The sequence below is a fragment of the Panulirus ornatus genome, chromosome 1 (assembly GCF_036320965.1).
Source record: "Panulirus ornatus isolate Po-2019 chromosome 1, ASM3632096v1, whole genome shotgun sequence".
In the NCBI taxonomy this organism is placed as follows: domain Eukaryota; kingdom Metazoa; phylum Arthropoda; class Malacostraca; order Decapoda; family Palinuridae; genus Panulirus; species Panulirus ornatus.
This window is the reverse complement of record NC_092224.1, coordinates 83,918,327-83,932,157: the sequence shown is the minus strand read 5'-3', so window position 1 is coordinate 83,932,157 and position 13,831 is coordinate 83,918,327. Positions and strand designations below refer to the sequence as shown.

Below are 13,831 nucleotides of genomic sequence, written 5' to 3'. Positions count from 1 at the left end.
TATATATATATATATATATATATATATATATATATATATATATATATACAGATAGATAGATATAATATAAATAGATATTACTAACTGATTTTGTGATCATGTAAAAGATCACGTTACCTCGGATGGAAGTGTTGAATGTTGGTCACTTTTTGTTTTTGGCTCCACCAGTTTCACTATGGAGCGCCACCAGTTCCATTTTGGTGCCACCAGTTTCACTACGGAGCGCCACCAGTTCCATTTTGGTGCCACCAGTTTCACTAGGGAGCGCCACCAGTTCCATTTTGGTGCCACCTGTTTCACTTGGTAAATGATACCAGTTTCACCTTTAATGACCCCCCCCCACAGTTTCATGTCGCTGTTACTGGCTGTATTCCATTGCCACCAGTTTCACTCCAGCAGCACAGGTTTCACCTCCTTACGTTACCAGTTTCGGTACATACCGCCACCAGTTTCGCCTTCGTAAACACTTACGTTAACCAGTTTCGTTACAGCGCGTCGCCAGCTTCACCTCCGTAGTGTTTACCACCGCTACAAGGCATCGCAAGATTCGTTCATAACATCCATACGTATGTTTACATAACGCTTCACCATACGCGGTCGTGACTGGTTGATGAATGTGGGCTATCAACTCATCGTCACCCGGGATCGGGAACTCAGTCGTCAGCGTTCAGCCGATAACAACCATCAATAGGAAAATCTTAAAAGAAAAAAAAGAGTCTTCAACGTAAGTCCCATACAATGTCGCCACTGCATTTACTGTGAGAACGACGGTATAGAAAACGCACTCCCGCCTTCCTTCCTTGTCTCTTCCACTGAGAATACAGTTCGGTACGTTGTCTGTAGTCAGCCAGGTTGACGTACTAAGTACTAATTATGAGTTTGATGTGTTTCAAAGGAGAAGGTCTTATTGGTAAGTATAATGTAACATGTATTTTCTCGGCTGTTCTTAATGCTACATCGCTAACGCGGGAAATGGCGAATAGTATATATATATATATATATATATATATATATATATATATATATATATATATATATATATATATATATATATATCCTTTTTTTTTCAAACTATTCGCCATTTCCCGCGTTAGCGAGGTAGCGTTAAGAACAGAGAACTGGGACTTTGAGGGAATATCCTCACCTGGCCCCCTTCTCTGTTCCTTCTTTTGGAAAATTAAAAAAAAATAATGAGAGGGGAGGATTTCCAGCCCCCCGCTCCCTCCCCTTTTAGTCGCCTTCTACAACACACAGGGAATACGTGGGAAGTATTCTTTCTCCCCTATCCCCAGGGATTATATATATATATATATATATATATATATATATATATATATATATATATATATATATATATATATATATATATATATATATATCCTACGCTGCTGTCCCTTGAATGAGAATCAACTAAGAACATTGGTAAGGATTTTGAAGCCGAGGAAATAGCGGCTAAGATGATAATGGAACTTACCATAAAAGGCATAATCACCAGCTTTACACAATCTTATTATCTTCTATACTGTAACATTAACGTCATCACAGTGATAATGCATTATAACGAATGTCTTGGCCACGCGGCCAAGATGACTGGGGTTCGAACCCGACTCAACGTCAACTAGAAGTCTTTGAAAGCGAATGGAGGGGTGGTAACTATATATATATATTCTTTCTTTCATACTATTCGCCATTTCCCGCGTCAGCGAGGTAGCGTTAAGAACAGAGGACTGGGCCTCTGAGGAAACATCCTCATCCAGCCCCCTTCTCTGTTCCTTCCTTTGGAAAAAAAAAAAAAAAAAAAAAAGAGAGGGGAGGATTTCCAGCCCCCCGCTCCCTTCCCTTTTAGTCGCCTTCTACGACACGCAGGGAATACGTGGGAAGTATTCTTTCTCCCCTATCCCCAGGGAAAAAGTGTACGTTGAGATGTATAGGTATATATATTTGCGTGTGTGGACGTGTATGTATATACATGTGTATGTGGGTGGGTTGGGCCATTCTTTCGTCTGTTTCCTTGCGCTACCTCGCTAACGCGGGAGACAGCAACAAAGCAAAATAAATAAATAAAAATAAAATAATAATAATAAATGCAATGAAGGTGGTGTGAATGGAAATGTTGGTCTCACTTGTTAAGCCAACTTCAAGTGATCCAATTCATACAACTGGGAATAGGGTAATGATATGTAGAGAGAGAGAGTGAATAGCTTGACAAAAAGAGAGATAGTGAATAAAGTGACAGAAAGACAGATAAATAAATAGATAAGGACAAACAGATACATAGATAGACAGATAGACAGACAGAAAGATATAGATAAACAGACAGATGTAAATAGAAAAAATTAAAACACTAAGAATGGCCAGAATAAAGAGGAATAATTTTCACAAGATACTGGAAGTTTCAAGCAGGTTGACCACTTGAAGAGATTCTAGTATGCTTTAAGGACAGAAAAAGATAATCCAGGAGAAAATATAGGCCTACAAAATGACAGTCTGAGGAACAATAATTTTCAGTGGATATGAGCTGACAGGTAGGTTTGATTCCAATGCATTATTCAGGACAGATGAAAATAAAGGGAAAATGGAGGCCAGTGGCAAAAAAATTTTCCTCTTCACAATCATTATAACTTCCCTACAGCTGTACTTCACTGGGTGACTGACATCAACTGATTCAACTTTTCATTCACTTATACAGAATAAAAGATGTGAAAATAGTAATGAACAGCTTCAAGTTTTTCTGTGTAATACAGGTTTAAATGGTGTTTACAATTATTCCTACAAAGTATCATTTATATATATATATATATATATATATATATATATATATATATATATATATATATATATATATATATATATGTATATATATATATATTTTCTTTTCTTTTCTTTTAAACTATTCGCCATTTCCCGCGTTAGCGAGGTAGCATTAAGAACAGAAGACTGGGCCTTTGAGGGAATACCCTCACCTGGCCCAATTCTCTGTTCCTTCTTTTGGAAAAAAAAAAACGAGAGGGGAGGATTTCCAGCCCCCAGCTCCCTCCCCTTTTAGTCGCCTTCTACGACACGCAGGGAATACGTGGGAAGTATTCTTAATCCCCTATCCCCAGGGATATATATATATATATATATATATATATATATATATATATATATATATATATATATATATATATATACACATATATTGGAAAGGATCACAATTTTGCGCGTGATCAAGATATTCCTATGAGTCCACGGGGAAAATGAAACACGAAAAGTTCCCAAGTGCACTTTCGGGTAATAATCACATCATCAGGGGAGACACAAGAGAGAAATATAACACTCAGTTGATATACATTGAAGAGACGTAGCTAGGACTCCATTACCAAATGGCGTCCTATATACATATATATATATATATATATATATTCCTGACTTTACTCCTCCTGAACGTACATTCTTCTGAGATGTGTACATACCGAAAGTACATATACGGCAGCCTCCACATAAGTTCTTTTGAGTTCTTGAATGGGAGAGATATTTACAACCCCCCCCCCCCTTCCTCCTCCTCCCAACCCCTGTTTCGGGTATGATTAGAACGACGAAGCCGCGTGATACATGGGGGGAGGGGGGGGGGGCGAGGTACAGTAATTCGGGGTGTAAACCCTTTGTTTTTTTTGTTTTTTTTTTTTTGTTCTTGTTGTAAACCTTTTCTTCTTTCATGTTGTGGATCGCAGTGAGGCAGCGCATCCTCATGACCCGCACTATACTACAGTTGCTAACCTCCCTGGCTAGGGCCAGTGATGCCATGTACGTTCCACTGTGTAACGTGAGGATATACCCCTACGTTCCACTGTGTAACGTGAGGATATAACCCTACGTTCCACTGTGTAACGTGTAACGTGTAACGTGTAACCCCCCCTTTTGTACAGTGACTGACGGCATCTTACTTGCTAAGACGAGGTCTCTACCACACTGGTTCGAATCACGACGAATCCGTCCCTGGCCTGTTCGCTTTCGGTGTGATTCATATGTAGATCCACATTTTCTAGTACATGTTTACTACTAATCGTAAGCTTAACGATGCTTAACGAGCAGTTAAAAGGCTCTTTTCCCACTTCCATCGTTTGACGTGTTGACGTTTCTCCCGCAGGTGGTTGGAGGCAGTCTTCGGCAGGAGCAGTGCCCACTCGGGGAGGAGGTGGAGCTGGGTGGCCGAGGCGGCGTTGGTGGTCGGCGGGTGATGATGGTGCAGGTGGTGGGAGGGCTGGGGGCGGCTGCCGCCCGCACCTCCTGCAACACCCACCACGCCGCCCCGCTCTTCCTCAACACGCAGGATGATGCCGACATCCTACACAGACTCCTTAAGGGTAAGTACCACCTGGCCTCACACCCACCCTCCAGAGTCCTAGATAGTCAGACGCACCGTCGTGTCCACAACCCTCCAACACGGGAGCTGTGGAGGGCAGGAGAAGAATCCTCCTATGTGGTCGAGGTGAGTGAGGACTGTGGACTGTCAACTGTCGAAAGAGTGGGAGTAACTTTGAACGACAGGGAGGAAAATGTAGCCTGGAGTAACTTGGGGTAACTAAGGGTAACTTGGGGATAACTTGAGGTAACTTGTCAGTTGATATCGTTCTTAAACGACAGAAGCGATTTGGGTAGATGTTGTAATCGGTAGGATGTGTTTGTGTATTGCGTGTCTATATTTATTTACTGATTCATAATTGCCCCAGACCGGTTTCTTTGAAAGCGTCCTGGTGTTGCTCAGGACATTTTCAAACTCTCCTACAGCCCAAACCTGCGCTACTACCAGCAGCAGGGAAATGTTGGCTCCTTTTTGGAGTAAGATGTTCCTTGGCGTGAGTGTACGCCTAATGATAGAACCCCACCAAAGGTGACTTTTCACTCAGGTTTACTCACACATAATGACCATCATGATGCAGTTGACAGAGGCGACCTCTCCACCAAGTACACTCGTTACGCTCAGGCAGGCTGTAGACACACCTGTGGGTGTCCACAGGTCATAGACTTTCTCTAATTATCTTCCTCTGATCAGGTTAACCAGGTAATAATGACAGTGTGTACCTGCTCTGGGCAGCCACCCGATGTTCGGGTGCTTGTCCAAACCTCAGCCCAGTCATTAGGGGCGGCGAGTTTACTTACACGAGAGAACGAGTCGCTACGTAAACTACGGGTGTGGCGAACTCGTTCGTTCAGGATGGGTGTGAGGATTGACCTGCTACATGTATAGAGGGAGGGAGAGAGAGAGAGAGAGAGAGAGAGAGAGAGAGAGAGAGAGAGAGAGAGAATCTGGTTTACGGCCATGCAAAAAAAAAGAGAAAAAAAAAACTGGTTTTATCACTCGTCATAATTACATCTCAGATTTTAAAACGAAGATGCAAGTGGAACAAGGCTATCACTCCCGAGGGGAAAAAGAGATGTTACGTCCCTCAAGAAAATGTCATTTTTATCTCTGACATTATCACGGTGAACACTGAGCACCGACGGGGAGGGAAAAAAATGATAATATTCGGCTTTTACACTTGATTTATTGATGCAAATAACAAATGTTTTATTCACCGCTCTGGAGTGTTGACGAAAATCAGCGGCAGAAAGTTCGACTCATTGCTGTGAAAATGGTGTTCATATGAATAGCAACAGAAAGAAAAGACTAGAAACGCCAACACTCGCGTGCCAGTGTGTGTGTGTGTGTGTGAGTGTGTGTATGTGTGTGTGAGTGTGTGTGTGTGGGTGTGCGTGTGTGTGTGTCTTCCTCTCTTCTCTCACCCACCATCATATGTCTACTGTGGTGAGGGTTAGAACCGCCAAATGCATCTTCAACACACCAATCATAAATGTGAATCCACCTCACCCTCGAACAAATTCATCTTCACCTCACCCTCGACAGGCTCATCTCCACCTCACCCTCGAAACCAACTTGGCCCTTAGGCCAAAGCTTGGCCAGTGATGGGTTTACTAATTGTTGTGAGAGAGAGAGAAAAAAAAAAGAAAGAATAAGTTCCCTCTCTTGTGAAGGGAAGACATGAAAAAAGGGGAAAGAAGACATGAAAAAAGGAAAGATGAAAAAAAAAGATGAAAGAAAAAAGAAGGAACGATTATCGAAGGACCTCCTCACTCCCCTTGTAGGACACCACCGGTCACTGCAGGTGACTGAAGAGCCAAGCTACTGGCTGGCTGGGAGGGAGAGAGGGATGGCTGGCTGGTGTTCACCCGGGTCGGGGAGACAAAGACTCACCACTGGTCGTGGTCTCCTTAGCTGCAAAACTCGTTCTCAACGTGACTATCATGATGTCTTGACCAGTGCCGTGGTACCTGCCCGCACTTTTGACCAGCGCCTTGCGACTGCCATCTCATCCTAGGGAAGGAGAGAGAGAGAGAGAGAGAGAGAGAGAGAGAGCATCATACTTCAAACTCTCCTTATGAGTGCTAATTCCTCCCGATGCATGACTTTGCGACTGCCCCCTTTTCTCCCCCTCCTCTTGTTCGTTTTCCAGGCCCCCCCCCCCCCCCACAGCAAAACCGGTCAGGTCAGGCAGAGCCTGGGGGAAGGGGGGAGGGGGGGGGGAGAGTCACGCGTCATGCATCAAGTCTAAACATAAACCATGAGGATAATCACAGCCATCAAGAACCAGTCTGCGTCGGCTGGGGGACGGGTCGCTCCTCACCCGCCCCCCGACTCTCGTGTTGTTACCGGTATTTACGGACCGGCTACTGTGTTGCGCACTTGCTGAGCCCAAGGGTAAAAGGTGCTTGTTCCTCCCACCCACCCGCATACCTTCCTCCTCCTCCCTCCTCATGTTCATCCTCTTTCCTCCTCTTCCTCTTCTCCCCTTCTCCTCCACCACCTCCTCCTCATCTTCATCCTCATTTCTCCTCTTCTTCTTATCTCCTTCACCTCCTCCTCCTCATCTTCATCCTCACTTCTCCTCTTCTTCTTCTCTCCTTCACCACCTCCTCCTCTTCCTTCTTCTTCTCTCCTTCACCACCTCCTCCTCTTCCTTCCTCTTCCTCCTCCTACTTCTGCACCCACGCGAGCGTACAGTACTGCATAATCTCCTCCCAGGACGCACTGTGAGTATACTCTGTTCCTGTAGTGAACACTGAGGGACGTGTATCCGTCTAGGATGTTCATCCTCCACCTTTAGTGGTGGATGACTTACTGATTGGGGCTCTTGAGTGTGGGGAACGAGTGGAGGGAGCAGGGCGACCTGGGCGCATACCGTGGGAAACTCAGAGAGTGGAGCTGCAAGCCATAGTGAAGTTGTCTTCCACGAATGCGCCACAAGGGGCACGAAATGCGACTGCATTCAGGACGGAGAACCAAGGAATGCACCGGCCCAAAATGCTCTCCTGCTGCACACAATCTTTTGTTATCACCTGTATTCCTTTTCCTTCTGTTTGGACTGCACTGACGACTGGCACTGAGGAATGCACGGAACCAAAATGCAGTGCGGTTGTGGCCAAGCGAAGGCTCAAGGAGAACTGCTATGTAAATGAGACGAGGGAATGACACAACGGAGCTGCAGTAGTGTGGATGTATGTGTGTGTGTGGGGCTGGAGGAGGGCCATCCACATCCACAGTGATGGGAACGTGACCTGGGGATCCCACAACATGAAGATAAGGGAAGATAACAAGGTGAACATACGACGATAACAACCGGGCGTCTGTGAACAACCTCGTACAAAAAAAAAAAGAATCTGTCAAATGGCCCCGACGCTGTAGATATGTTATGTCGACGTCCTGGGCGATCGTGGTGGTGGTGTGGAGGGACGATCCCTCTCGTATGAGGTCATACATGTGGCACCACCGTCGGTCATACATGTCGCACCACCGTCGGTCATACATGTGGCACCACCGTCATCCAGCTTACATACGTCACTTCGCACGTCATAGGTCGAGTCTCCTCCTCTGACGTCTACCATATTTTTCTCTCATTCTTTAGCAAATGTAGTCGAGTTCCTGCGGTAAAACCTTGCCAATTGCTCGATTATTTACGACTCAAAAATTCCAAGAGTCATTTCCACTGAAAGTATGTAGTTTTTATGTAGACCACGAACCATATTTTTTATATGTAATTAAGTTTACAATGTAGAGAAGTATGTGATGCACTGCTGACCATGACGTATTCACAGGCCGCCCTGGGTCGACAGCATGGGTTCGTATCGTTGTTGGGGCGGTCGGTCCACAGTCAAACCCAGCTGTTCTTCCTTCCCTAGGGGTTTGGTCGATAAAACGGCTACCTAGCTTAGGGTAAGGTATATATATATATATATATATATATATATATATATATATATATATATATATATATATATATATATATATATATATATATAAATATATATATATATATATATATATATATATATATATATATATATATATATATATATATATATATATATATATATATATCGTTAATGAGATGGCTCTGATTATACATATCTATCACGTGTCCACGAAAGCATGATAGATTTAGTGATAGATAATCGTCTTAAAGTATATAATAATAGACGGTTTGCCTGTAAATGAAAGACTAAAACTAGTTCTTGATTACAAGAATACAAGCTGGAATATGTTACATATAGCTTAATATAGATGCTTTAATCCTCTGACAGCGGACAGAAATCTTGTCAAAGAGATTCTGATCCTTCTTATGGCGTATCAGATTCCTCTTACATGGTATCCAATCCTTCGTATAAGGGATCCAATAACTCTCATGGGAAGATTCTTTACCATAGTGGATGTGATCCTGTTATGGTGAGAGCGGGAGAGGTTTCTGAACAAACTACCTCACGTCTACTGACTAGTTGAAAGTGTTTAGTAATGAGTTAAATTGTGATAATTAAGATTGATGATTGATTGGTAATTAAGACTGGTGACTGATTGGTAATCAAGACGACTGACTGGTGATTGATTGGTAATCAAGACTGATGAGTGATTGGTAATCAAGACTGATGAGTGATTGGTGAATTAAGACTGATGAGTGATTGGTAATCAAGACTGATGAGTGATTGGTGATTAAGACTGATGAGTGACTGGTGATTAAGACTGGTGACTAATTGGTAATTAAGACTGGTGATTGATTTAATGTAGAGCTAGAAACTGGGGAACGAGTGGGTATTCATCTGTGATTGGGTAAGAGTCACCCGAATCGAGATTGGAAGTGACTGTTGTGCAAGAGTGAGTGAGTGAAGGCAATGGTCTCAGTGATACGTGTCAGAGAACTGGTGCAGAAGAGATGTTTGAACTTGCCCTCTAGGGCGATCATCCTGTCAGCTGATGGATGAGGAGAAATGTGTTGGTGGTATAGGAAAAAAAAAAGAGAGGGATGATTAGGTGATAATTACAGTAATTGGTCAGGAGATGATGGCTCATTCCCAACGACCTCTTACCTCCTGAACGATGTACAGGAATTGTTAACCACAGGCTTCTTAAATGGTCTCAACCTACCCCCTCCCCAAACACACACACACACACACACACACACACACACACACACACACACACTAGTCATGTTCAACAAACTGTTCTCTCTCGAACTTTGTTCAGCCACATCAGATTTCATTTATCATAAAGACATGATAGTCATCATTACAGTAACTCCTCTGAGTGTACCCCATTAACAGGTTAAATCATTCATTGTTCTTCAGTTATCTTGTGTTCATCTTTGGCCCTGGCCACGAGAACCTAATGACGAAGTTCCCCTCTTCAAAAGTAGTATATCTTTATAACAATTTTCATGATGTTGCTGATATTCGCTTCACTTATCCCTAACTTATTATAACAGTCGTTAAAGCTAACAGGCTTTAAAAACGAATCACAGGTAAACTAGCGGTTACCAATCACAGGTAAACCAGTGGTTTCCTTTACAGACAAGAAATACGAAGTGATAAGCAAGTCACCGAGCGATCATAACAGAATTCTTAAGAAACTTTATTCATTTTTTCTTCCCCATCACTCGACTCTTTGAGTGTTTAATCCCACTCGGATCTGTACTTGTTCTGCTGACTGATGTAAGGAAATGGATCAGATCAACCAACAGCATTACTACTGGAGGCGATGACGCCACTCTCTGTCTCCGGTTCAATGATCTATTAAAGAACGTGTATATGAGGCACTTCGAAGTGGGGGTTTTACCAGCGACGTAATGGAACTTCTTCGTTGACCTCTTCCCCCGGTGGTGGTGGTAGAGGTGCTGATGGAGTTCAGGGGAATCCGTCCGAACTTGGTTAACACGATCATCGACATCAATGGAAGACATCAAAGAGGGAGTCTTTTTTTTTTTTTCTTTGACGAGGTGTATGCGAGTTCTGGTGGGATGAGGTATATAGTCCTTGATCCCTCACACTTGATTACGTTATTCAAACAGATGTGGTGTAGAGGTGGATAGCGTTACTGACTGTTATACATGCACGCATGGGCTGTCTTGAGGTCAAACACTCATAGGCTCGAATTCTGATCGTGGCAGCCGGTCCACAGTTCACCCAGCTGTTCATCATCATCCTTCCATATGGGGCTGGTCGACAGAATGGGTACCTGGCATAGTTTAAGGTCTGCTTCTGTATGAACAATATATACATAAGAATAAAGACATGGTACATCTACGTACAAGTCCAAAAAGACGGGACAACACGAGTGTAAAACACACTCTCCAAGTAACACACAAATAGTGATCACATACGAGGACATACGACGACAGAGTTGGCCACAGTGCAGAATTAGCGCTACGTAGCGCTCCCCGCAGGAAGATAGAGAGTTACGACGCTCGAGTTATGCGAGTTACGCGTCGTCAAGTGCTATGTGTGAGAAAGAGAGACTGTGTTTTTGTGGGACAAAGAGAGCCAGCTGGCCGCGCGTGTGTGGGAGAGGGAGAAAGGTATAGATAAAGCGACTTGGGCCAAAGGAGTGACACTTGATAGCCACTGAATCACTGGGAGAGAGAGAGAGAGAGAGAGAGAGAGAGAGAGAGAGAGAGAGAGAGAGAGAGAGAGAGAGTAACAGCTTATTCTGACCCTAGGCTACAGACACTCGTTTTTTATATAGACATATAAGCAAAATATGTCATCCGTTCTTGCGCTGAAAGTCATTGTAAAATAATACATTTATATATTATACTACAAGAGATATTAAATATATTCTATGAATAAAAGATTATGATAAGTAGTCAGGAAACGGAATTAATATTTAATTTTTCATAAAAGTGTCGAGGTCTTGGGAGTTTTGAATGCCAGATTTTACTTCAATACAAATTTATGAAAGTTACGGTTACCAGAGCGTAAAGAAGAAAAAAATGTATGAATCCAATTTTCTATTCACTCAAAGAAAACTAAACTGCAAAGATCAACGTCTCCTGGTAAAAACTATAGTCTCCCATTTGTGATGGTTTACGCCTTTTTTTAATAATTTCTCGTCACCAGTTATTATTGTGCTATTAAATATTTTCATATTCATTCTTCTTGTTCATTAATATTCTACTCTTCTTTAATCATTTCTCGTCACCAGTTATTATTGTGCTATTAAATATTTTCATATTCATTCTTCTTGTTCATTAATATTCTACTGTTCTTTAATCATTTCTCGTCACCAGTTATTATTGTGCTATTAAATATTTTCATATTCATTCTTGTTCATTAATATTCTACTCTTGATGATAATGATACAGATGAATTCTCTGTACAAGGATTATTTCTAATGTGTTATGATTCATCAATCATTTTCACCGTGAGGATCATACATGTAAACAAACAGGTCGTGTGGGGAATGTAGCCTTAGCTTGACCACCTACAGATGACGTTATTCCCCCGCCTGGTGATTGACAAATGACACTAACTACCTTAAACTACCCTGGCCGTTATTTCCCTGATGTAAAAAAAAAAAAAAAAGTGCATGAAAGCATTTAATTTTTATAGTATCAATTCCATGTATCGTGACTTATGGTAGAGAAACTGCTTTAATTGCTTTTTTTGCTAATGATACTCATTAAATCCAACAGCATGTATATATACTTTCTATTAACGTGATGATGACTTTTTTAAAGGAGGATAGTATTAGTAATAATAATGATAAATGATAATGGTACTAGAAATGATTATTTGGTTTCCACTTCCTCGAAAATCGTATATATATATATATATATATATATATATATATATATATACATATATATATATATATATATATATATATATATATATATATATATATATATATATATATGTATGTTGTATGGTTGCGAGGCGTGGGCTATGGATAGAGTTGTGCGCAGGAGGATGGATGTGCTGGAAATGAGATGTTTGAGGACAATGTGTGGTGTGAGGTGGTTTGATCGAGTGAGTAACGTAAGGGTAAGAGAGATGTGTGGAAATAAAAAGAGCGTGATTGAGAGAGCAGAAGAGGGTGTTTTGAAGTGGTTTGGGCACATGGAGGGAATGAGTGAGGAAAGATTGACCAAGAGGATATATGTGTCGGAGGTGGAGGGAACGAGGAGAAGAGGGAGACCAAATTGGAGGTGGAAAGATGGAGTGAAAAAGATTTTGTGTGATCGGGGCCTGAACATGCAGGAGGGTGAAAGGAGGGCAAGGAATAGAGTGAATTGGAGCGATGTGGTATACCGGGGTTGACGTGCTGTCAGTGGATTGAATCAAGGCATGTGAAGCGTCTGGGGTAAACCATGGAAAGCTGTGTAGGTATGTATATTTGCGTGTGTGGACGTATGTATATACATGTGTATGGGGGGGGGGGGCATTTCTTTCGTCTGTTTCCTTGCGCTACCTCGCAAACGCGGGAGACAGCGACAAAGTATAATATATATAATATATATATATATATATATATATATATATATATATATATATATATATATATATATATTATTTCACTTTTTATGTGCTCCATTGCCTCATATTTGTTGAAACCAGGATGGTACATGTATGTACAGTCAGCAAAATAACTATAGCTACGCTTGGGTTCGATGGTTTGGGAAATGAAGAACGTTGCTCCGTTCGTCTGGGTATGATCGGTGCTTGTAATTATTAGCTGTTGTTTCTTATGCATTACGAAGTCTTCTTAAACACGTGCCATGTTCTGTGGCTCAAATCTTTGAAATAATGTTAAAAGTTATTTCTCAGTTGAAACGGGATAAACAAGTGCGATTTACAGCACTGAGAAAATGTATTTATGATTTCTTTTTTCCACCATTGTTATCTATTTCAGTGTTGTCCTTCCAACTATCCAACCTAAGGGCAATTTGAGCCCCTTATTCAGAGGCCAGTGGTCACAAAAAAAAATTAACATGTCCCTTAGCTCTAATGTATTTTACTCTAACCAGCGTTGATAAAACTCTCATAGCAACTGCTACATACCCCGACCTGAGCTTGATAGATCTTGGCACAAAGGTATTTTAGGTGTGTATGGGAATGGAGACTTACTGCATTCCGTCGCATTCCATGTTGAGCTATGTTGTCCTATATATTACAATCAGTCATCATCATCATTGTGCGCTGCTTTTTCCATTGTAAGGTGGATTAGGGACAAGAAACAGACAGACAGGGACAAGAAACAGACGGATTAGGGACAAGAAACAGACGGATTAGGGACAACAAACAGACGGATTAAGGACAAGAAACAGACGGACAAGGGTAAGAAAAAGACAAGACAGGGGCAAGAAAAAGACAGACAGGGGCAAGAAAAAGACAGACAGGGGCAAGGAAAAGACAGACAGGGGCAAGGAAAAGACAGACAGGGGCAAGAAAAAGACAGACAGGGGCAAGAAAAAGACAGACAGGGGCAAGAAAAAGACAGACAGGGACAAGAAAAAGACAGACAGGG

At 41.9% G+C, this 13,831-nt stretch overlaps 1 protein-coding gene across 1 annotated transcript in view; it reads left to right on the top strand.

Annotated features, from left to right (window-relative positions):
* Positions 1 to 13,831, top strand: part of LOC139750242 (uncharacterized) — a 126,878-nt gene that overhangs the window by 51,743 nt on the left and 61,304 nt on the right. Inside the window, exon 3 of the mRNA XM_071664752.1 lies at positions 4,130 to 4,346. Within this exon, the coding sequence (XP_071520853.1) occupies positions 4,130 to 4,346 (217 nt within the window). The remainder of the gene's footprint in view (positions 1 to 4,129; positions 4,347 to 13,831) is intronic.